We start from the raw sequence: 24,635 nt of genomic DNA on the forward strand, positions 1-24,635 counted from the left end.
GAGATCTATACTGTTTCAGAGAGCTAAGGTCCACAGCCCAAATGATCCACCCTGCGAGGCTCTGGGAAGGAAACAAAGGGCAAGTTCCTGTTGTTTTGTCATGGTGGAGCTCCAAAAAAAGAAACAATGTATTGTTTATAAGCGGCTTGTTTGGCTTTAATGCCGGAGGGCAAGCAACAAGAGATCAAACCGATTCAGCCCACTTATTCAGTGGCCAACAGACAGCCCATACAAAACACTTAAAGACTCCAATCATTTTGACAACTATAGCAAGGCACTCCGCTTTTCACATAGCTGAACAGATAAGTGCATCAAACAAACTAAGTCGATACAAACGAAAAACTTTAGTTCTCAGAGCAGAAAGAAAAAAAACTTAAAAGAAAACCGGAGAGGCTGCTAAGCTTATGCTGTTATTGTTTGGGATAGGCTACCATCACCAGTAGTACACCAGTGAGTAAGAAGAGGTGGGGCAATTAATACAGCTCACAGATGACCTGAATCTCTGGTTCCTACCGCTCACACACTAATGGAGAGTCATTAAGCATTATGAGCCCTAAGCACCTGTGTGTTTAGCCCTGACAATGCAGGCCAGGTGCAAGGCTTGGTTGCTTCAACACACACACACACACACCCACCCACCCCTTGGTAGTTTGAGCAGCAAGCTGGACAAGACTAATCCCTGCCTGTTCCGCTCCAGCTAATGTGAAGGGAACCCTCAGGACATCTCCCTGACATGAAATCCATTCAGGGTGAACTGGTCTCATCTGTAGGGAATGGACAAGGTTTAACGGTTCAACGCCTTAGAAAGAGACAGGTGCCTGGAAATGTAAGACATGAGTTAAGGGAATCACGGCGAGGAGTAAAACCAGGTAGGCCTCATTTATTTAAAAGCTCTACATAGACCAAAGTGTTTTGACACAGACCCCCCCTCCCCCATCCAAATGTGGGAAGGATTTAAGGCCAGTCACTCAAGCCCTGCGAGTCCATTTAACCAGAATAAGCAGACAAAGTACAAATCTCTAGGAAAACAAAAATCAATGTCCAATGTCATTACTGGAACTCTTTCTATCTACCCATTCAATCTGGCTTCCATTCAGTCTGATTGGTCATACATACCACATTGATGAATCCAGCAATTACCAGAGCTAATGACAAATCGCTAGAGATGTGAAGCGCTTTACAAGGCTCATGTGAGGAAATATCTCCCACGGCCCATTGCTGCAAGCAAGGTGGGCGTAGCTTTCAAGTAGTCCATGTCTCATCCTAAGACTTTCTTGGGAATTTGAAAGCATTTCTACTCTGCTTTTCATGTCAAAAGTGTTCATAGTTTTCTGACCAAAAGGACAGGGTATTAGTCAAGCTTTTACAGACTGTAGGCTGTGTTGGCCAAACCACCACAAACAACCAACCTTGGACAGTTTGTTCTTTCTTTGACTTGTATTGAATTTCAACCACTTAAGGCCAAGTATCGCGAAATATAATTAATATGAAAGCATGGTTAAGGCCTCGGCTCGAGTGCTTAGCATGTCGAGGTGAGAATTGATGCCAAATGCTTGACAAGAAATGTCTCTTCTTTAACCTAGCCTATACGCTGGTTAGGTGTTTTAATCATTTGTGGGTAGATTCATAAAAGTCAATGTTGGATCAAAGTAATTTCAGGATCCACTTAGGCCTAGATACAATCAAAATATCGACTTTTCCTAATCTAGGAGACTGCGTAATTCAATATGTATGCAAGATTAGTTGCAACAACAAAAAAACACACCATCTCAAACCATGAACTCTCTCCTGACTGTTTAGATTAAAAGCATGGACACACCGGTAGTTTGCCAGCCGAGAGTACTTAGCCAGCAGTCATTTGCAAACCAAGTGTAAACCGATTCTAGTCCTTTAAAGGGGCAGTGCAGTTTAAAATGTGAGTCTCCTGCTTAAAAAAAAAAGTATATTTCCACAATGAGTTCCAAATAACATTTTGAAAATTATGATAATGCCCTTTTTGTGTAAGAGTGGTTTGAAAAAGAAATCCTGGAATTTCAGTCCGTTCAGGTGGGATGGAACTTTTTGCCCACATCACAATGGGATCTGATTATGATAGACCAATGACTGTTCGTCTGGGTAAGGGGTTTGGCTCTAGAACATCCTATCAGCCAATCAGATCTGTGTATGTAAATATCTTCAAATTTGCTTCCAAAAAGCCAATTTATGCTTTCTCCGGATTGGGATCTGGAGACTCTGTACAGAGTGTGTGATGCAATTGCAGCGCCTCCGGAGGCCAAATCGAGCTCTGTACCGCATCACTGAGCGCCTCCAAAATGTTGTAACAATGCGGAGGGCTCCGTATAGCTCCACATTGACATGGTTGGTTAACGGTAGGTGGGGGTGGGAGGTCCTGTATAAACACAAGCTCACTTCCTTGACAACTTCCTTCACAACAGCTCTGCACCGCGAAGCGCAAGTTGTATGAATGCCCTGATATTTTACAGAGGCCGTATCCCAGTAAACGCTGTACAGCCACTGCAGATGACAGATTGACCATGCAGAACCTTTAAAATGCCCAAAAGGAGGCATTCTTTTCACACAGCGATTTATTAGACATTCAGTGATGATTTCAAAATACAATTAAAGACTGCATGGTGGGGCTTTAAACACACTGCGCTGTCAGCAAGCGAATGAACTGCGAACGAACGGCAGAACGTAATTCAGTGCAATGCGTTTTCTCCTTAAATGCAGAGTTTACTGACAGCCAGTGAAGCAATGTGCACCCCTAACGCATCTAATATACTCTGGCGCTGGGTGACAAGCCAAATATAAATGGTCAGTCAGGTGTGTTGAGAGTTGACGAGGTCATGGAGACGGACAGAGGTTCCAAACTGAGGCCATTAAGGAGGGAAGAACATTCTACATCAGGCCTTCAATTTCCCCACAGACATGGAACTTCGTTTAGGCTACTGCAGGTCTGTTAACACCAATTTAGGGTGTTTTCACGTATAGTCCTCTTTAAAGTGAACTCTGGGGTAAAAAAAAAAGAGAAGAAAAAAAAGTTGTCTTTGTATTCACATTGCCCTTGCCTTTGAATGAGGACTCAACCCTTTAGCCAGTTCGCCTATTTTGTGGACCGAGTCCTCTTTGCTTTCACATTGCTATGTTTAGAAAGAAACCAAGATCTTTCTCCAACATGCACTCTGGGTTTTTACAAAGGTCAGGACAAGCCATTTAATCAGAATGTGTTATCAGACAGCTAGATATACCTACTTACATTTTGGAAGTTAATTGATAGCATTTAGTTTGTAAAAAATTGTAATCAGAACACTATATGACCAAAGGTATGTGAACACCTGCATGACAAACATCTCATTCCAAAATCATAAGCATTAATATGGAGTTGGTCCCCCCCTTTTCTGCTATAACAGCCTCCAATTGCTGCGGGGATTTGCTTCCATTCAGCCACAAGAGCATTAGTGAGGTCGGGCACTGATGTTGGGTGATTAGGCCTGGCTCGCAATCGGTGTTCCAATTCATCCCAAAGGTGTTTGATGGGGTTGAGCGAACCGCACTGAGTTCACAAAAAACTGGCTGAAAAGGGACCAAGTGTGAAATCACTCTTAAGAGTCATAAGACATAAATGTTTAATTGTAGCCTGCGTCAGCCTCGGACATACTGAGGGGGTCATCTTCTCCGTGAGGTCACCAAGGCAGAGAGCCCTGTAAATATTGCAGGGGGGACTGTTATTTTTGTTGAATTTTCATACAAATGTGGGGTTTGACTGCTGTGGGGGTTGATCACTTACAGTACCAGTCAAAGGTTTGGACACACCTACACATTCCAGGTTTTTTCTTTATTTTAACTATTTTCTACATTGTAGAATAATAGTGAAAACATCGAAACGATGAAATAACACACATGGAATCATGTAGTAACCAAAAAGTGTTAAATCAAAATATATATTTGAGATTCTTTGCCTTGATGACACGCTTTGCACTCTTGGCATTCTCTCAACCAGCTTCATGAGGTAGTCACCTGGAATGCATTTAAATTAACCCGTGTGCCTTGTTAAGTTAATTTGTGGAATTTCTTTCCTTCTTAATGCGTTTGAGCCAATCAGTTGTGACAAGGTAGGGGTGGTATACAGAAGATAGCCCTATTTGGTAAAAGACCAAGTCCATATTATGGCAAGAACAGCTCAAATAAGCAAAGAGATACGACAGTCCATCATTACTTTAAGACATGAAGGTCAGTCAATGTGGAAAATGTCAAGAACTTTTAAAGCTTCTTAAAAAGTGCAGTCACAAAAACCATCAAGCGCAATGATGAAACTGGCTCATGGAGGACCACCACAGGAAAAGAAGACCGAGTTACCTCTGCTGCAGAGGATAAGTTCATTAGAGTTACCAGCCTCAGAAATTGCAGCCCAAATTAATGCTTCAGAGTTCAAATCAAATCAATTTTTATTTTGCAAGTAACAGACGACATCTCAACATCAACTGTTCAGAAAAGACAGCGTGAATCAGGCCTTCATGATCGAATTGCTGCAAAGAAACCACTACTAAAAGGACACCAATAAGAAGAAGAGACTCGCTTTGGCCAAGAAACACGAGCAATGGACATTAGACGGGTGGAAATCTGTCCTTTTTCCCCCCAAACCGCCATGTCTTTGTGAGACGCAGAGTAGGTGAACGGATGATATCCGCATGTGTGGTTCATTTGGTTTTCAACTGGACAATGACCCAATACACCTCCAGGCTGTCTAAGGACTATTTGACCAAGATGGAGAGTGATGAAGTGCTGCATCAGATGACCTGGCCTCCACAATCACCCTACTTCAACCCGATTGAGATGGTTTGGGATGAGCAACCAACAAGTGCTCAGTATATGTGGAAACTCCTTCAAAATCATTCCAGGTGAAGCTGGTTGAGAGAATGCCAAGAGTGTGCAAAGCTGTCATCAAGGCAAAAGGTGGCTACTTTGAAGAATCTCAAATTGTTTGTTTACTACATGATTCCTTATGTGCCATTTCATAGTTTTGATGCCTTCACTATTATTCTACAAAGTAGAAAGAATAAATACAGAAAAACCCTTGAATGAGTGGTCTTGACTCTCAGAGTTGCAGAATTGGGATGAAAAGGCATGTCTTTGGCTTACAGCTAGCTAGCTAGCTGTTTGGATTCAAGTAATGCATCCCCGGCTTTATTGTTTAATCTGTCGGTAAGAATGACAAGAAGCACTGCATGCTGTGTCTAGAGACGGCATTAGAGGCTCAGGGACTGTTTTTAACCACTGCCTAGATGTGGTGAATTTTGTGCGCTTTTCAGCAGCCATGTCATCCCCCAGGTGGGTGCTACATGTTGGGCAATGGAGGACCAGTACCTACGGAGGAGTGGGTCCTATGGAGGAACTGACCACCGGAGAAGCAGATGTGGTGCACTGATGAAGCACGCCGTGCCTGTTTTGGCAGACAGTCTTTGTTTCTCTGGCTGTAGCATCGAAGCCCCCTCTGCTAAAGCTATTCTACCTTTCCAATCCAAACTGCCTCATCTACAAGCCTGGAGAATTGGCTAATCTAAATGATACAGGGGTGACTGATGAAGCCCATGACCTTTATAATGGGCTATTTTTTGTAATGGGACATTTCTGCACCATTCCTCACCTATCAGTTCAGTGCCAAACTCTGAATAGAGCATGTAGTACTAAAACCCGGAAATGAGTTACCTCTGGTTCGTTCAGCCATCCCTATGGGGAAAGAATAGGGTTTTGGAATAAGGTTTGACGTTAAAACAGGCTTAGGAGATCTTATATATTTTTTTCTATGAGAATACTGTATCAGTAAGTTAACATTACATACTTAACATCACAAAAAGTGAAGATTATCCCATAGAGCAAAACATATAAGATCTCCTAAGCCTGTGTTTACCATAGACCTTATTTTCTGCATTTATACAAAACCCCCCACTAATTTCCCCATAGGCTATGTCCAAAGAACCATGGCGGAGTTAGTGCCTACAAAAAGACGCCATTACTGTTTCTCTCTATTAAACCAGAACTTAGGTTTAGCATATTGTTGCCATGGAGACTGACAATATCCAGTGGAAAAGTGGTTACCGTGGAAACAACCACACGATTGAAGTGAACTGACAGCAACGTCAAAGAAAGGGATGGGTGAAAAGCCTTACGATGGAGATTGTACAAATCCTTTTCATTCCAACAAACCATCCTGTTGAAGGGGCAGAGTCCTTGAATTCAGGTTTAGCTTTTATACTGAAATTGTGGCAGCAAACAATATGAAGTCATTACAGTGTAAGGAGAGAATTTGGCTTGCAGCTTGAGTGGGGGATGTCTTTTTATTAATTCTATTATATCTTGGCATACATCTTTACCCTTTTCAGTTTAAAAATATCCAAAACATGCTTTTTTATGTGGGTTAACACGAAGGGAATTGAGTTACTGTTTCCCTGTCACGTTATTACCCAGTACACAGAAATCTGGTAAACATCACTGCAGTCTGACGACCGACAGTTGTTTTGTGCTTTACTTACTATATGATGTAGCCTAAGGGTGATATGCCAGCACCCCAACCAGCTTACGTTCCTTACAGTGATACGCTATGGGGGCGGCAGGTAGCCTAGTGGTTAGAGCGATGGGTCAGTAACCCAAAGGTTGCTGGATCGAATCCCCGAGCTGATAAGGTAAAAATCAGTCGTTCCGTACGTGAGCAAGGCAGTTAAAACCTACTGTTCCCCGGGCAACGAAAACGTGCATGTCGATTTATGGCCGCCCCCCCAACCGCACCTCTCTGATTCTGAGGGGTTAAATGCGGAAGACACATTTCAGTTGAATGCAATCAGTTGTACAATTGACTAGGTATCCCCCTTTCCCTTCTAAACATGGCTCTACAACTCTTATTGAGTTGCTTCTAATATTGGTTCTGGGTCTGCAGTGGTGTAGGATATTTCAAACCCAAGAACAACAATGATCCCCATAAAGGTCCACTGTCTCATGCAGATTAGGCCTACCGAATTTGGTTTCCCATACCAAGAAACCAGAAAAGAATGTCCAATTAGCCCAAAGTTCCTGTATTTCTTTACATGAGCGCTCTGGGAACGGAAATAAAACATTTCCAACCGTGGGACAATGTTCTGCCCTGCATGAAGTTATGACTGACAAATCGAAACAGAGAATACAAAAATAAACTGGGTCACATATCAAATTCTGTGCAGGAAAGGGTTAACCTGTTTCTTGGCCTACGTGATCAGTGTGTGCAGAGGTCAGTGATAGCAAAGACTTACTGAAGCAGTTTGGTCCATTTTGACCAGAGCAACAAAACCCGTTCCTCTTGCAGGGCTCGGGTGTTCACATCACATCCCAGCAGTGTGAAATCGTCAATAGGAGCCTACTATAGGGTAAGACAGGGGTGGGTGACACAATAGCTGTCCAACTGGGATGAAAAATGGCAGGGTAGACATTGGCAGGGAAAGAGCTCATTCCAGCTGAGACACCGGGTCAAGAAGGACACTCACTAGTCGTGTACAGTATGTAGTCGCCTACATGCAATTGTGCATGTGGGATAACAGTCCCCTTTGACATGTTTGTGTACACACTTCTGACATATTATTCAAACTTTAATGACTGTTTTACAGCACAATTATTGACGAATTGACAGTCATGACCTCAGGACACAATATCACTGAATAAATGGAGCATTATGGACTATGGAACTTTAGTCAATTGGAGAATGGCACCGTTGTTGAGGTAACAGTCCCTTATTACAGAAAGTAGTGATCAGCACGGGGGTGAGGGTGTGGGGTCAGACAAATAAGCTGGTCATAAACATGCTGAGGTCATAAAGAGACGATGGCCCCACTGGCATTTGCGGACACAATGACTGTCTTGACATTTCAGTCTCAGTCTTGTTACTGCATTGTGTAGTGCTGTCCACCCCCTCACCAGCATGTCTCCAACTAGAACACATCTATGGTACAATAGCATTGCGTCTGCAACTATGGTGACTCAGAAGATTAGTCCATCTTCACATTTCCTATGAACATGCCGAGGACCCAGTCCAGCACTGCAGTTGTAAAAACCAGATTCAAGGAATTTCCACATACTGTAGCTAGGCCACCCCATCACCCAAAATAACACAAAAGAGTCCAGTCCAAACCAGAAATCACATTGCCCAGAGTAGCTCAAGGCAGTGTCACTGAATCCTTTGCCAACCCTTTCAAGTGCTTAAGAGAGACCTCACAAAAGCAAATAAAACATTGATTTCAGGCATCATTAAATCTGGTGTCATGAGATCTGATGGCAAACTGTCAGGGTCAGACATGGTGCTTCCTGACAGTCTTTGAACGAGTTATTAACTGGACTACAGTTCCAGGGTATGATATTCCACATCTCCCGCCAAGCATGAGGCACCAAGCCTCAACTATGTATTGGAAGCTCTTTTTTCATTGTTTTATTACTGGTTTCCACTGCTCTTGGTTTTAGGGTCAAGCTGCTTTCTCTCTCTCACACACACACACACACACACCTGGGTATTATTGCACTGACCTACTTTATAGGGAGGGAAATATTCCATCCGTAAAAATGTTTTTTTGTTGGTCTCAAATGAACAGCGTGCCAGAAAGAAAAAGGTACACCCACAGAGCCCTCTCAGCTTGCACATTCTCCAGCTCTTTCTCAGAGCCCACTGAAAGGGCTGGTAATTAGTGAGGCGAACCAATGCTCAATCTGGAGGTTTAGCCAAATTGTTATGGAGGTTTTTCCTTTCTCTTTTAAATGCCGGAAAGCCCACTACTGTGGGGTTAATCCACATAATTCTGAGATAGACAACCAAAGAAGCTAACCAGAATAAACTAGTTAGTGCAGAGGATTTGTTCTCTGAGAATGTGGCTTGACTTATAGCTGTAGGCTGTCAAATTAGTAAAAAGCAGTAGGTTTTAACAGGCTAAGATTAGTGTGGTAATACACTGGCTTTTGAGGAATTTGTAATCCATGACAAACAATAACATTTAAATCTGTATATGTATCACAAAGCAACTGAGGGGTCCCCAAAAAAATATATATAAAAAAAAAAAAAAAACACACAATTTCACCTTACCTTTGTACAGAGGAAATTGGCCAGTTCATAGTCCCTGGTTATGAATAGCAAAGACAGAGAATAGGGAAAAAAAATCATGAAGTAGAAGATTTGAAGTTCACGAACCTGCCTGACTATTGAATGTTAACCACTAGACAGAATGGGGTGAAGAACTAAGACATGACATTTCAGGGCATTGCCTAGCTTCTGACTGAGTCACCTTACCCTTTGTTCAGGGGAAGCGAAGGCATAAGTGGTGAGAAGTAGCTGTCAGTACATTTCTACTGGCGTAGTTGTCAACAAGTAGAACCAACCAATCAGAGAGTGACCTTTGGAATTCCAAGTCTGACAGTTCTGCTTCTTCTTCACTGTAGGAATACAGGAAGGGACCACATTTTTTTCACATTTTCAAAGGCTTGACATGTGACTGTCTAACATGATAGATGACAAATTACAACAAAAAAGTCTATGCAACTACATTAGCTCAAAATAGCTGTAATAGAACTTCACTGGCAGACTTGATGAAATCTTTTTCTTATCGTCCCCAAAAAAGTCCTAATTAAAGATAATTGAACTTCAGGGTAATCAATTACCCCAAACTAATGAGCTGAAACTCAAAATACTGTATATTAATTAGATACCTCTGCCCATAAGGATGGCAATTAGCCTAAGAATATTACACTGATGCATTAGTGAGAAAGATAAATATGTGCAGTCTTAAAGTAAACTGTACAAAACCATATGTTACACTATAGCCTAATTAATGCAAGTTAGCCCACTGCTCATTAAATCTTACAGCTCCATGGTTGAGCAGAGCTCACAAGCTTGAACGGGATGGAGGATGATGTGATTCAGTATTGTCCACTGCTGCGTACCATATGGGGAGAGAGTTTATTTGGGTTTCGGAGCTTGAATTGCTTCTCCCAGACATAAACAGTTCCATGTTTGACATCTTGGCTCCATCGTATGTTTACCGCGAGCAGACTAGTGAAAGGTGGGAAACAGAGAAAGCTCCATGTCTGGTGCCATCATGTTGAAGCTCTTCATCAGCACTGACATCAGCCCATCAGTCAAAAACCCAGACACTGCTTTAGACCAGCCTATGCCCTAGAAGACAGTTCAACACTCCTTGTCTAGGCTAATGGTAGTCTCAACTCAATCTTCCAGTTTTAAACTGACTGTCAACATAACACAGATCATACTATAGGGACCATAGACATTAAAACCAGTAGATAACGATGTCGCTGATGTCATTCATGTATTCTTATGGAAAACTCCATATGATTTTTTAAAAATGTATCTAGCCAAATCCTAACCCGGACGATGCTGGGCCAATTGTGCGCCGTCCGATGGGACTCCCAATCATGGCCGGTTGTGATACAGCTTGGAATCGAACCAGGGTCTGTAGTTACGCTTCTAGCACTGAGATGCAGTGCCTTAGACCACTGCGCCACTTGGGAGCCCCCTAAAATGTGAAAATTTGCTAAGGATCATGATGAAAGTGGCCGTAACTAGCAAAGGATCATAGTCAATGTAGTCATTTTCATCCTGCCTGAAAGAGCCTCCTCGTAGCATGCCGGCCCGTGATTGGTCTGCGTCAGCACGTGGTCCTGTGTGACGACAAATATAGTAGTCAGAATGGATCACTATTTAATATCTCGCTCATAATAAAGGAATTCATTTTATTCTCATTACTAAAAACAGCCGAATTGAACACAGTGCTTTGAGCTTGGCTGTTTAAGCCAAGAGGTCTAAGGCCAACAAAACACCAAAGATGCTTAAATCTGAGCCAGGTCCACTTCTATTTTTCCAACCTGCACTACAGTCTACGGACATTAAACATTCATCAATGTGGTTATCAGTAGGAAGCGATACTGTTCTGAAACAGGAAGAGGAGGAAGCCAATTACCAGTTTATCAGGGTTCTGTTACAGCACCGTCTCTTGGAAATACTCTGAACTTGAGTCAGGAGTGTCAGAACAACTATGGACTAAATTTCCTGTGGATCCAGGTTCAACAGCAATAGAGCCGGGAGAGTAAGTTCATTATCACTGCAGGCCAGGGCATATCACGTAATATATTCTACCTCAATAGATCTTACCCCTCCTTTCAGCTCCCACAGAGAGAATCATTATTATTTTTTTTTATTAAAAGATTGCACTAATAACACAACCCAGGTTATGGTCATCAGGTCCTTCCCACACACCCCCTTCCCAATATCTACCACTTTCTCACCGCTCAAAATGGAAAGCTCCGTTTTTACCCGTGTACCTTCATTGTCCAGCAGAATAAATGACAATTATAGTCTATGCACACAGGACTGCATCTCTGTGACGGTGCCTTAGGTCCATACAGAGCTAGGTAAAAAGAAAGCGTTGCAGTACTCTGCCCCTCTACATGGAACGAGCTACAAAAGGACTTGAAACTACAGGAGATCGTCACAAATGATTTTAAAGCTAGGGTAAAATCTATGGTGGAAAGTTATTTAGAGACCTGTCAATCTTTTGATCCCTAGTCAGGCACATGCACAGACTGGGGTCCAAGTTGCCCTTTCAGACTATTACATACTTATGTAACTTTTTCGATCCTGTTATTTTAATAGTGAAGAATTCCAATGAAACTAGCTAATTTCTTATTTTTTAATCTTGGAATTGTACCCCTCCCCCGCTCCTTTGCACCCACGTGAACACACTGCACAAGCAGACGGTGTCGAGTGGTAGTATGATTAGTGGCACTGTCAACTTTGAGTTGTACAGTGCATTCGGGAAAGTATTCAGACCCCTTACCTTTTTCCACTTTGTTACATTAAACAATCTATTCTAGAATAAGGCTATTTTATTTTCCTCATCCATCTATGCGCTCTCGCTTCCCCAGTTGTTTAGTTAATTTTCATTCCAATCTCCTTTGCATTAGCGTAGCCTCTCCTGTAGCCTGTCAACTATGTGTCTGTCTATCCCTGTTCTCTCCTCTCTGCACAGGCCACACAAACGCCTCACACCGCGTGGCCGCTGCCACTCTAACGTGGTGCTCCCAGCGCGCACAACCCACGTGGAGTTCCAGGTCTCCGGTAGCCTCTGGAACTGCCGGTCTGCGGCCAACAAGGCAGAGTTCATCTCAGCCTATGCTACCCTCCAGTCCCTCGACTTCTTGGCGCTGACGGAAACATGGATTACCACAGAAAACACTTGTTCTTGTTCTGGGTGACTTTAACCTCCCTACGTCTAGCTTTGACTCATTTCTCTCTGCCTCCTCCTTTCCACTTCTCTCCTCTTTTGACCTCACCCTCTCACCGTCCCCCCCTACTCACAAGGAAGGTAATACGCTTGACCTCATCTTTACTAGATGCTGTTCTTCTACTAATCTCACTGCAACTCCCCTCCAAGTCTCCGACCACTACCTTTTATCCTTTTCCCTCTCGCTCGCCTCCAACACTACTCACTCTGCCCCTACTCAGATGGTATTGCGCCGTCGCAACCTTCGCTCTCTCTCTCTCTCCTGCTACTCTCTTCCCTCTGCTCAATCCGTCTCCAACCAATCTCCTGATTCTGCTTCCTCAACCCTCCTCGCCTCCCTTTCTGCATCCTTTGACTCTCTATGTCCCCTATCCTCCCGGCCGGCTCGGTCCTCCCCTCCTGCTCCGTGGCTTGACGACTCATTGCGAGCTCACAGAACAGGGCTCCGGGCAGCCGAGCGGAAATGGAGGAAAACTAGCCTCCCTGCGGACCTGGCATCTTTTCACTCCCTCCTCTCTACATTTTCTTCCTCTGCTTCTGCTGCTAAAGCCACTTTCTACCACTCTAAATTCCAAGCATCTGCCTCTAACCCTAGGAAGCTCTTTGCCACCTTCTCCTCCCTCCTGAATCCCCCCCCGCTCTCTGCGGATGACTTTGTCAACCATTTTGAAAAGAAGGTTGACGACATTCGATCCTCGTTTGTTAAGTCACGGTCCTGCTCACGTTGCCATACCCTATGCTTTGACCTCTTTCTCCCCTCTCTCTCCAGATGAAATCTTGCGACTTGTGATGGCCGGCCGCCCAACAACCTGCCCGCTTGACCCTATCCCCTCCTCTCTTCTCCAGACCATTTCCGGAGACCTTCTCCCCTACCTCACCTCGCTCATCAACTCATCCTTGACCGCTGGCTACGTCCCTTCCGTCTTCAAGAGAGCGAGAGTTGCACCCCTTCTCAAAAAACCTACACTCGATCCCTCTGATGTCAACAACTACAGACCAGTATCCCTTCTTTCTTTTCTCTCCAAAACTCTTGAGCGTGCCGTCCTTGGCCAGCTCTCTCTCTCAGAATTACCTTCTTGATCCAAATCAGTCAGGTTTCAAGACTGGTCATTCAACTGAGACTGCTCTTCTCTGTGTCACGGAGGCTCTCCGCACTGCTAAAGCTAACTCTCTCTCCTCTGCTCTCATCCTTCTAGACCTATCTGCTGCCTTTGATACTATGAACCATCAGATCCTCCTCTCCACCCTCTCCGAGTTGGGCATCTCCGGCGCGGCTCACTCTTGGATTGCGTCCTACCTGACAGGTCGCTCCTACCAGGTGGCGTGGTGAGAATCCGTCTCCGCACCACGTGCTCTCACCACTGGTGTCCCCCAGGGCTCAGTTCTAGGCCCTCTCCTATTCTCGCTATACACCAAGTCACTTGGCTCTGGCATATCCTCACATGGTCTCTCCTATCATTGCTACGCAGACGACACACACTCTTCTCCTTTCCCCCTTCTGATAACCAGGTGGCGAATCGCATCTCTGCATGTCTGGCAGACATATCAGTGTGGATGACGGATCACCACCTCAAGCTGAACCTCGGCAAGACGGAGCTGCTCTTCCTCCCGGGGAAGGACTGCCCATTCCATGATCTCGCCATCACGGTTGACAACTCCATTGTGTCCTCCTCCCAGAGTGCTAAGAGCCTTGGCGTGACCCTGGACAACACCCTGTCGTTCTCCACTAACATCAAGGCGGTGACCCGATCCTGTAGGTTCATGCTCTACAACATTCGCAGAGTACGACCCTGCCTTACACAGGAAGCGGCGCAGGTCCTAATCCAGGCACTTGTCATCTCCCGTCTGGATTACTGCAACTCGCTGCTGGCGGGGCTCCCCCGCCTGTGCCATTAAACCCCTACAACTCATCCAGAACGCCGCAGCCCGTCTGGTGTTCAACCTTCCCAAGTTCTCTCACGTCACCCCGCTCCTCCGCACACTCCACTGGCTTCCAGTTGAAGCTCGCATCTGCTACAAGACCATGGTGCTTGCCTACGGAGCTGTGAGGGGAACGGCACCTCCGTACCGTCAGGCTCTGATCAGTCCCTACACCCAAAGAAGGGCACTGCGTTCATCCACCTCTGGCCTGCTTCGCCTCCCTACCTCTGCGGAAGCACAGTTCCCGCTCAGCCCAGTCAAAACTGTTCGCTGCTCTGGCACCCCAATGGTGGAACAAGCTCCCTCACGACGCCAGGACAGCGGAGTCAATCACCACCTTCCGGAGACACCCGAAATCCCACCTCTTTCTGGGATAGGATAGAGTAATCCTTCTAACCCCTCCCCCCCCCCCCCCAAAAAAAAGCTAGATGTACTATTGTAAAGTGGTTGTTCCACTGGATATCATAAGGTGAATGCACCAATTTGTAAGTCGCTCTGGATAAGAGCGTCTGCTAAATGACGTAAATGTAATCTACACACAATAGCCCATAATGACAAAGCAAAAACTAGTTTTTAGAAATGTTTACTAATTTTTATTTTTTATAAACGAGAAAAAACGTATTTACATAAGTATTCAGACCCTTAGCTATGAATCCCGATATTAAGCTCAGGTGCATCCTGTTTCCATTGATCATCCTTAGGATGTTTCTACAACTTAATTGCGGTAAATTCATTTGATTGGAAGGGTACTAAAAACATTCTGCAGCATTGAGGTCCCCAAGAACACAATGGCCTCCATCAATATTAAATGGAAGAAGTTTGGAACCACCAAGACTATTCCTAGAGCTGGCTGCCAGGCCAAACTGAGCAATCGGGGGAGAAGGGCTTTGGTCAGGAGGTGACCAAGAACGTGATGGTCACTGACAGAGCTCCAGAGTTCCTCTGTGGAGACGGGAGACCCTTCCAGAAGGACAATCATCTCTGCAGCACTCCAGAAAATCAGGCCTTTATGGTGTGGCCAGATGGAAGCAACTCAGTAAAAAAAAAAAAAAAAAAAGGCACATGAAAGCCCGATTGGAGATTGCGAAAAGGCACCTAACAAGATTCTCTGGTCTGATGAAACCAAGATTGAACTCTTTGGACTGAATGCCAAGCATCACATCTGGAGGAAATCTTGCAACATCCCTACAGTGATGCAAGGTGGTGGCAGAATTGTGCTGTGGGGGTGTTTTTCAGGAGCAGAGAATGGGAGACTAGTCAGGATCAAGGGAAAGATGAACGGAGCCAAGAATAGAGAGATCCTTGAAGAAAACCTGCTCCATAGCTCTCAGGACTTCAGACTGGGGCCAAGGTTCACCTTCCAACAGGACAACGACCCTAAGCCAATTGCCAAGACAACGCAGGAGTGGCTTTGGGACAAGTCTCAATGTCCTTGAGTGGCCCAGCCAGAGCCCGGAACTGAACCCAATCGAACATCTCTGGAGAGACCTGAAAATAGCTGTGAAGTAATGCTCCCTATCTAACCTCACAAAGCTTGAGAGGATCTGCAGAGGAGAATGGGAGAAACACCCCCAAACACATGTGGGCCAAGTTTGTAGAGTCATACCTAAGAAGACTCGAGGCTGTAATTGCTGACAAAAGTGCTTCAACAAAGTACTGAGTAAAGGGTCTGAATACTTATGTAAATGTCATAAGAGTTTGTCTTATAAATTCGCCCAAAAAAACAACCGTCTATGCTTTGTCATTACGGGGTATTGTGTGTAGGTTGATGAGGGAAAAAACGATTTAATACATTTTAGAAAATAAGGCTGTAACCTAACACGATGTGGAAAAAGACAAGGGGTATGAATACTTTCCGAAGGCACTGTACATACAGTTGAAGTCGGAAGTTTACATACACCTTAGCCAAATACATGTAAACTCAGTTTTTCACAATTCCTGACATTTAAAAACGAGTAAAAATTCCCCTGTTTTAGGTCAGTTAGGATCACCACTTTATTTTAAGACTGTGAAATGTCAGAATAATAGTCGAGAGAATACTTTATTGCAGCTTTTATTCCTTTCATCAAATTCCCAGTGGGTCAGAAGTTTACATACACTATATTAGTATTGGTAGTATGGCCTTTAAATTATTTAACATGGGTCAAACACATCGGGTAGCTTTCCACAAGCTTCCCACATTAAGTTGGGTGAATTTTGGACCATTCCTCCTGACAGAGCTGGTGTAACTGAGTCAGGTTTGTAGGCCTCCTTGCTCGCACAAGCTTTTCAGTTTTCTATAGGATTGAGGTCAGGGCTTTGTTATGGCCACTCCAATACCTTGACTTTGTTGTCCTTAAGCCATTTTGCCACAACTTTGGAAGTATGCTTGGGGTCACTGTCCATTTGGAAGACCATTTTCGACAAAGCTTTAACTTCCTGACTGATGTCTTGAGATGTTGCTTCAATATAGTTCTGGGACACTGTAAAGTCCATGGAGAATAAGTGCACCTTCTCCCAGCTGCCCACTGCACTGAGGCTAGGAAACACTGTCGCCGCCGATAAATAAACGATAATTGAGAATTTCAATAAGCAGTTCATTTGCATGGCAAAGAGGGACTTTGCAATTAATTGCAATTCATCTGATCACCCTTCATAACATTCTGGAGTATCTGCAAATTGCCATCATACAAACTGAGGCAGCAAACTTTGTGAAAATTAATATTTGTGTCATTCTCAAAACTTTGGCCACGACTGTACATACATCACTTTAAAAACTAAAAAATTAGGAATAAGCAAATGCTTTGATTCCTGTTCAAACAGATGGAAAAGGGTTCTTAGAAAACATCCATCAGGGGAAAAAAAGTCTGAAGGTATTAAGAAATACATCGATGTTGAAGAGCCAACTAATAACCCATATTTACAGTAGCTTTCTTATACATTTCCGCCTTCTGTCAGTTTATGAAACATGCCTTGACATTACATTACCAAAAACCCAAATATCTTTAAGAGGGAGAGTAATGAAAGTTCTTAGAAGTAACAAGTAAAAGGTAGACCTAACAATTCATTTGTGTTTCTGATAATTCATTAGCAAGTGATTAAAACTCAAATTTCCGTTACCAAATCTGTAATGCAATTTCTGCAATTGAATTGACTACAATGGGAAATCATAGTCGTCACAAACCACAGTTGGGTTCACAAGTTTGGACAGCACAGTAGAGCATAGTAGGGTACAGTAAAGAAGAGTATAGTTCAGTACAGCACAAAAGTAAAGAAAAGAAGAGTATAGTTAATCACAGTAGTAGAGTTCAGTACAGAGTAGAGCACAGAGTTGAGTACACAACAATCTACTGCTTTGTGCTGTACTCTATTGTACTCTACTGCGCTGTACAAACTTGTTAAACATAGACTTTGATTCTTTCAGATTTGGTCTGGGTCCAAACAAATTTTGTCTTGTTTGGAGGCAGAGCTCATTAAACTAATAGCCAGTGTGTAGATTAATACCCAAATATGCAAAGGAGGATATTGAATATTTATACCTTTGTGTACCTATTCAGGATACACCACCAAGAAAAGAATGACATTCATATCCATAATTATGCAGTTACAGATCAGGGACCCATGATAAAATTCCGTTACCAGGTGTAAATCCACTTCACTTACTGTAGTTCAATAACCAAAATAGGTTTTTCAAAGTAAACATGACATGTCATAGCTGACACCCCATTCTTTCTGCAGATATCGTTGAATCTTAATTTGGAGCAGATATTTAAGAGTTTTTGGAAAACGTGGACAAATAATTTTACCGAAATTATGTTACTAAACTTGCATCTGCATAGTTCATCCAGTAAATGTGTATATGTAAATTGTTAGTGTAAATTGTTAAAAAGTAGTCCTTGTGCAGAGAGTTGTATGGTTTGTTAAACTTTGAAATCGTGGTTTTTGTTTGGCAGACATTTTAAGTGAAAAATCTTGAGTCTCCGTTACCATGGAATTGCCCAGCTGATATGTAAAAGAAAGCACTGAACGCTGCATTTGCAGAACAGAATGAAAATGATTAAGCAGGCTAGTTAGCCAATAAGCAAGTTATTATCAAACATTACTGAAAATGGTCCATTAATTACTCTGCGCTTAGCTCATTAAAGCAGCAGCCTTAGTGACCTTAAGCAGAAGATATTAATTACTTTTTAATCTATAGCCTATGGATTCTGAGCTTTGTCAACATTATGTTTGACCGCATTCTCATTGCACTTAATTGCATAGCACAAAAGGCAAGGCTTGAACTTACCCTGACTGATATAATTTGTCTGTTAAACACAGCGAAAGCTTTTAAGTATTTGTTGTCATGTTCTTAAGTTGTTTCTCACATTATTTGGGCAAGATGTGCTCCCAGTGGAATAAAATCAAAGCCTTGCAGAGCATTTGTGCATGTGGGCGTGAAATCCTTCAAAATGTGTTAGTAGTAATAATCCGCCGACACATGCAATACACTCAATTACCCCCATCCAAGTGAATAGACACGGGTAGCATGAGAAGGTCGGCGATGAGAGGGGAGAACAGACGGAGAGAGAGTGAACACAACTTGATTCCTGCCTGGTTGGACTGAGCCTGGCTGACAGATTTTTTTTATTGAATCTTTATTTAACTAGGCAAGTCAGTTAAGAGCAAAATTCTTATTTACAATGACAGCCTACCAGAAGGCCTCCTCCGGGGACAGAGCCTGGCATAAAAAAACATAGATAGATCGATAGATAGGAGGACAAAAACACATCACAACACTACATAAGAGAGCTAAGACAACAGCATAGCAAGGCAGCAACACAAAATGGTACAAACATTATTGGGGACAGACAACAGCAAAGGGCAACAATACATCACACAAAGCAGCCACAACTGTCAATAAGACTGTCCATGATTGAGTCTTTGAAGGAAGAGATTGACATAAAACTGTCCAGTTTGAGTTTGTTGCAGCTCGTTCCAGTCGCTAGCTGCAGCGAACTGAAAAGAGGAGCGACCCAGGGACGTGTGCGCTTTGGGGACCTTTAACAGAATGTGACTGGCAGAACGGGTGTTGTATGTGGAGGATGAGGTCTGCAGTAGATCTCTCTGATAGGGGGAGTGAGGCCGAAGACGGTTGAATAAATAAGCATCAACCAGTGAGTCTTGCGACGGGTATACAGAGATGGCCAGTTTACAGAGGAGTATAGAGTGCAGTGATGTGTCCTATAAGGAGCATTGGTGGCCGAATGGTAAAAAAAGCATCTAGCCGCTCGAGAGTACCCTTACCTGCCGATCTAGAACGGTCATCTGAATCAGGGTTAGTTTGGCAGCTGGGGTGAAAGAGGAGCGATTACGATAGAGAAAACCAAGCCTGGATTTAACTTTAGTCTGCAGCTTTGATATGTGCTGAGAGAAGGACAGTGCACCATCTAGCCATACTCCCAAGTACTTGTATGAGGTGACAACCTCAAGCTCTAAACCCTCAGAGGTAGTAATAACACCTGTGGGAAGAGGGGCATTCTTCTTACCAAACCACATGATCTTTGTTTTGGAGGTGTTCAGAACAGGGTTAAGGGTAGAGAAAGCTTGTTGGACACTAAAAAAAAAACTTTGTTGTAGAGCATTTAACACAAAATCCGGGGAGGGGCCAGGTGAGTATGACTGTATCATCTGCATATACATGGATGAGAGAGCTTCCTACAGCCTGAGCTACAGTTGAAGTCGGTTTACATACACTTAGGTTGGAGTCATTAAAACTCATTTTTCAACCACTACAGAAATTTCTTGTTAACAAACTATAGTTTTGGCAAGTCGGTTAGGACATCTACTTTGTGCATGACACAAGTAATTTTTCCAACAATTGTTGACAGACAGAATATTTATCTTATAATTCACTGTATCACAATTCCGGTGGGTCAGAAGTTTACATACACTAAGTTGACTGTGCCTTTAAACAGCTTGGAAAATTCCAGAAAATAATGTCATGGATTTAAAAGCTTCTGATAGGCTAATTGACATCATTTGAGTCAATTGGAGGTGTACCTGTGGATGTATTTCAAGGCCTACCTTCAAACTCAGTGCTTCTTTGCTTGACATCATGGGAAAATCAAAAGAAATCAGAAAAGACCTCAGAAAAGAAATTGTAGACCGCCACAAGTCTGGTTCATCCTTGGGAGCAATTTCCAAACACCTGAAGGTACCACATTCATCTGTACAAACAATTGTACGCAAGTGTTAACACCACAGAACCACGTAGCCGTCACACCGCTCAGGAAGGAGACGCGTTCTGTCTCCCAGAGATGAACGTACTTTGGTGGGAAAAGTGCAAATCAATCCCAGAACAACAGCAAAAGGACCTTGTGAAGATGCTGGAGGAAACAGTTACAAAAGTATCTATATCCACAGTAAAACAAGTCCTATATCAATATAACCTGAAAGGCCGCTCAGCAAGGAAGAAGCCACTGCTCCAAAACCGCCATAAAACAGCCAGACTTCGGTTTGCAACTGCACATGGGGACAAAGATCGTACTTTTTGGAGAAATGTCCTCTGGTCTGATGAAACAACAATGGAACCGTTTGGCCATAATGACCATTGTTATGTTTGGAGGAAAAAGGGGGAGGCTTGCAAGCTAAAGAACACCATCCCAACCGTGAAGCATGGTGGTGGCAGCATCATGTTGTGGGGGTGCTTTGCTGCAGGGGGGACTGGTGCACTTCACAAAATAGATGGCATCAAGAGGATGGAAAATTATGAAGTAACATCTCAAGACATCAGTCAGGAAGTTAAAGCTTGACCGCAAATGGGTCTTCCAAATGGACAATGACCCCAAGCATACTTCCAAAGTTGTGGCAAAATGGCTTAAGGACAACAAAGTCAAGGTATTGGAGTGGCCATCACTAAGCCCTGACCTCAATCACATAGAAAATGTGTGGGCAGAAATGAAAAAGTGTGTGCGAGCAAGGAGGCCTACAAACCTGACTCAGTTACACCAGCTCTGTCAGGAGGAATGGGCCAAAATTCACCCAACTTATTGTGGGAAGCTTGTGGAAGGCTACCCGAATCTTTTGACCCAAGTTAAACAATTTAAAGGCAATGCTACCAAATACTAATTGAGTGTATGTAAACTTCTGACCCACTGGGAATGTGATGAAAGAAATAAAAGCTGAAATAAATCATTCTAATATTATTCTGACATTTCACATTCTTAAAATAAAGTGGTGATCCTAACTGACCCAAGACAGCAAATTTTTACTAGGATTAAATGTCCGAAATTATGAAAAACTGAGTTTAAATGTATTTGGCTAAGGTGTATGTAAACTTCTGACTATAACTGTATGTTGTTGATGTAAATTGAGAAGAGCGTGGGGCCTAGGATCTCACCTTGGGGTACACCCTTGGTGACAGGCAGTGGCTGAGACAGCAGATTTTCTGACTTTATACACTGCACTCTGAGGTAATTAGCAAACCAGGCCAAAGACCCCTCAGAGACACCAATACTCCTTAGTCGACCAACAAGAATGGAATGGTCTACCGGTATCAAAATAGCAGCACAATATTGTTCAGAATCAAGGGCAATGGTGACATCATTGAGGACCTTTAAGGTTGCAGTGACACATCCACAACCTGAGCGGAAACCAGATTGTATACCAGAGAGAATACTACAGACATCAAGAAAGCCAGTCAGTTGATTATTTTTCCAACACTTTTGATAAACAGGGCAAAATAGAAATAGGCCTATAACAGTTTAAATAAAGGACGAATCGTGGCTGCCTTCCAAACAATGGGAACCTCCTCAGAAAGGAAAGGAGACACAGGTTAAAAAGGTTGGAGATAGGCTTGGCGAGGATCGGGGCAGCAACCTTAAAGGGTCTAAACCATCTGACCCAGATGATTAGCCTCTCTCGGCTTCGCAGGAAAGAGACAGAAACAGGAAAGTACATGACAAGGAGTGACCTGTTAGGAACGACTTGTCCAAACAGGGAAATGTTTGCTAAACACACAGATGAGGCTGGATGACCTTTAGCATAGTTTAGTATTCTACCTCATTGTTCACTGACCAGTTACGCAACTCAAATGGTAAGTGTGTCAATTAAATCGAGTTTATGAAATGTAGATTATTGAAAAGCAGTTTGAACTCGTCTGTGGTCGGGGATGCAGTGAAAGGCAGGCTATTGTGTAAGTTCCATCAGGATGTTTTTCAAAAGGGCAGGTGACACTTGTAAGTGGTTTCTTGCTGACTCATTGAGAGACTTTATGTAGGCATAGAACAAACTCCCCCTCTCAGGAAAGTGTGTGCTTTATTCTCAGGAAACGGTGTGCGTTGCGGGTGTGGCTGTGCCAAAAAGTTGCCCTCAGAAGCATACTGAACTCTTTCACATTTGGCTGCCCCTGGAGGGATTGACTTACCAGTTGCAGGAGTTCTGCCTTTGCATAGTCCTCCAAAACATATTACCTTCTCTCTGAACACTGGGCAGAACTAAGCTACATAAAAGAGGATGTACCTTTGTAATAAAAATGTTAAACTATTCCCAACATCCTTGGCTGAGGGAATTGTTACCTGCTGTATTCTCTGATGGACGCAGTTACAATAATTTGCTATTAATGCTTTGCCTGGGGTGTTCAATAAGATACAGGCCTAGCTGTATTTCAGTCTCTAGTCTCATCTTGGGAACATACATCCTCAGAATATACTGTCTGTAACCAAAAGGCATCCTGACATCTCTGAAAAGGAGATGGACAAAGAGATGTTACAGAAATGCAGCAAACGTTGTCAAACTCAATAATTCTCAGGCTATAACAAATGAAAGTTGAGGTTAATCCTATGCCATACTCCACTGTGTAACCAAGCCATCCCGTCAGAGCTACCTGGCTGCTGCCTGCTCAGTCACAGGCATGCCCTGAAAATGAGAGGGTATGATTCACCACTGGGTTGGATAGCTGCAGCCGATGGTCTACGGGATCATGTGCATAATGACAGAGCACTTCAGCCTGACGAGCAAACAGAACATAAACAAAATAGCATACACTGGCATTAATCCTGATGTAGGGAAGGAGAGTAGCGTTAGGATTAGCAGCTCCACTGGTATTGTGATCATATAGACATTCTTGGTGCTAGTTTCTAATGCCCTGCTTTGATGGGGACGGATCTAGGCCCACCTGTTTTGTACAGCTCTGAGCTCCAGACTGTTATGGTTAGTTGTAGATGTGGTACAAGAAGATAAAGCTCTCTCAATAGTTGATGGCAACTTAAACCACACTCCTAGTGGCACTGCCTGCCATTGAAATATGCTTGTCAAGAAAGAGGAAGCTATGATGAACAGGGATTGACATTAAGGGACAATTCACTCAAATTACAAAAAAAAAAATACAAATCGTTACCCTGTAAGCAGTCAATGGACAAGTTAAGACAGGAAATCAAGGTTTGGTTTCACTGGCACTGTTTCCACATGCCCTGGTTGCACAAATCCCATTTAAGTCATGGGACCGATATTAGCATTTTCCTTGTATGATGTTTAAATCATCTATAAGTAACTTTGTTGAGCTTCACAATACATTTGAGATACTTTTGTATGATTTGGACATGGTGTGAAAAATGCTAATAAATCGGTCCCATGACTTTCATTGTTAGCTTTCCAGTAAATTACAAAGAAAATAGTTTGCATATTATCACAAACAAAGTACCATGGATGTGAATTGATGTTAGCTTCAGCTGTAAGCTAGCAAGGAAATTAGCCTACAAAGCTGGAAGCTACCGGTATCTTCTTGCATTATAAAGTGTTCTAGCCTCTATGGACATTGTTTTGCGAACAGTAATTAACACTACAGTTTCAACATTTCTACATGGCATGTTGAATTATTCAAGTGTGTTAACTTCTGTGCAGCATGAGTGGGAAGCGAACATGATGCAGACCAGATTCCCAGTGCGGTGGCAGCTCTAGCAACAAGTACGCTGAGCAGGCAAGAGGCATGCACAGTGTGCTCGTGTGGGGACATCGGCTGCGCTGAGACAGACTTGATCCTCTCAGTTTACGACGGAAGACACATTTGACAAAAGTACCGAAAGTGTCAAATTCTAGTACCAAACAGTTTATGTTCTACAGAAAAAAATATGTTTGCTATACCGTGCACCAGTCAGTCAAATTTCATCGTTAGCTTTCCATACATCCACTCCTTTTGAAACACTACTTTGCACATACTCCCCGGTTGCCATATAGAGCTGGGACGACACCAGTACCGCGACCCTCGTTAGTATCGTAGCAAGGAAACAAAACACAAAACGGATTTAAATTCTTGAGAAAAAAACAGCCCTAATGTTAGAAACAAACATTTTGTCATCCAGAGCAACATTTATTTAATTTCTAAGCTATAGCACACAATATTTTACATACAGCATTTTTTTTTAAAGGGCCAAGGAGTTCTGCTTTGTGTTTTCA

The 24,635-nt window shown here is 43.2% G+C and overlaps 1 protein-coding gene across 7 annotated transcripts in view; it reads right to left on the reverse strand.

Moving 5' to 3' along the window:
• LOC106610784 (palmitoyltransferase ZDHHC14) overlaps positions 1-24,635 on the reverse strand; it is a 101,511-nt gene that overhangs the window by 68,628 nt on the left and 8,248 nt on the right. The window contains exon 1 of one of the 7 annotated variants that reach the window (XM_014210351.3): positions 9,092-9,220. The exons of the other annotated variants lie outside the window; for them this stretch is intronic. Within the exon in view, the coding sequence (XP_014065826.1) occupies positions 9,092-9,120 (29 nt within the window). The 5' untranslated portion in view covers positions 9,121-9,220. Of the gene's footprint in view, positions 1-9,091; positions 9,221-24,635 lie in introns of those variants that run through there. 7 annotated transcript variants of the gene reach the window in all.

This window comes from Salmo salar, chromosome 09, assembly GCF_965601325.2.
Source record: "Salmo salar chromosome 09, fSalSal1, whole genome shotgun sequence".
Taxonomy (NCBI): domain Eukaryota; kingdom Metazoa; phylum Chordata; class Actinopteri; order Salmoniformes; family Salmonidae; genus Salmo; species Salmo salar.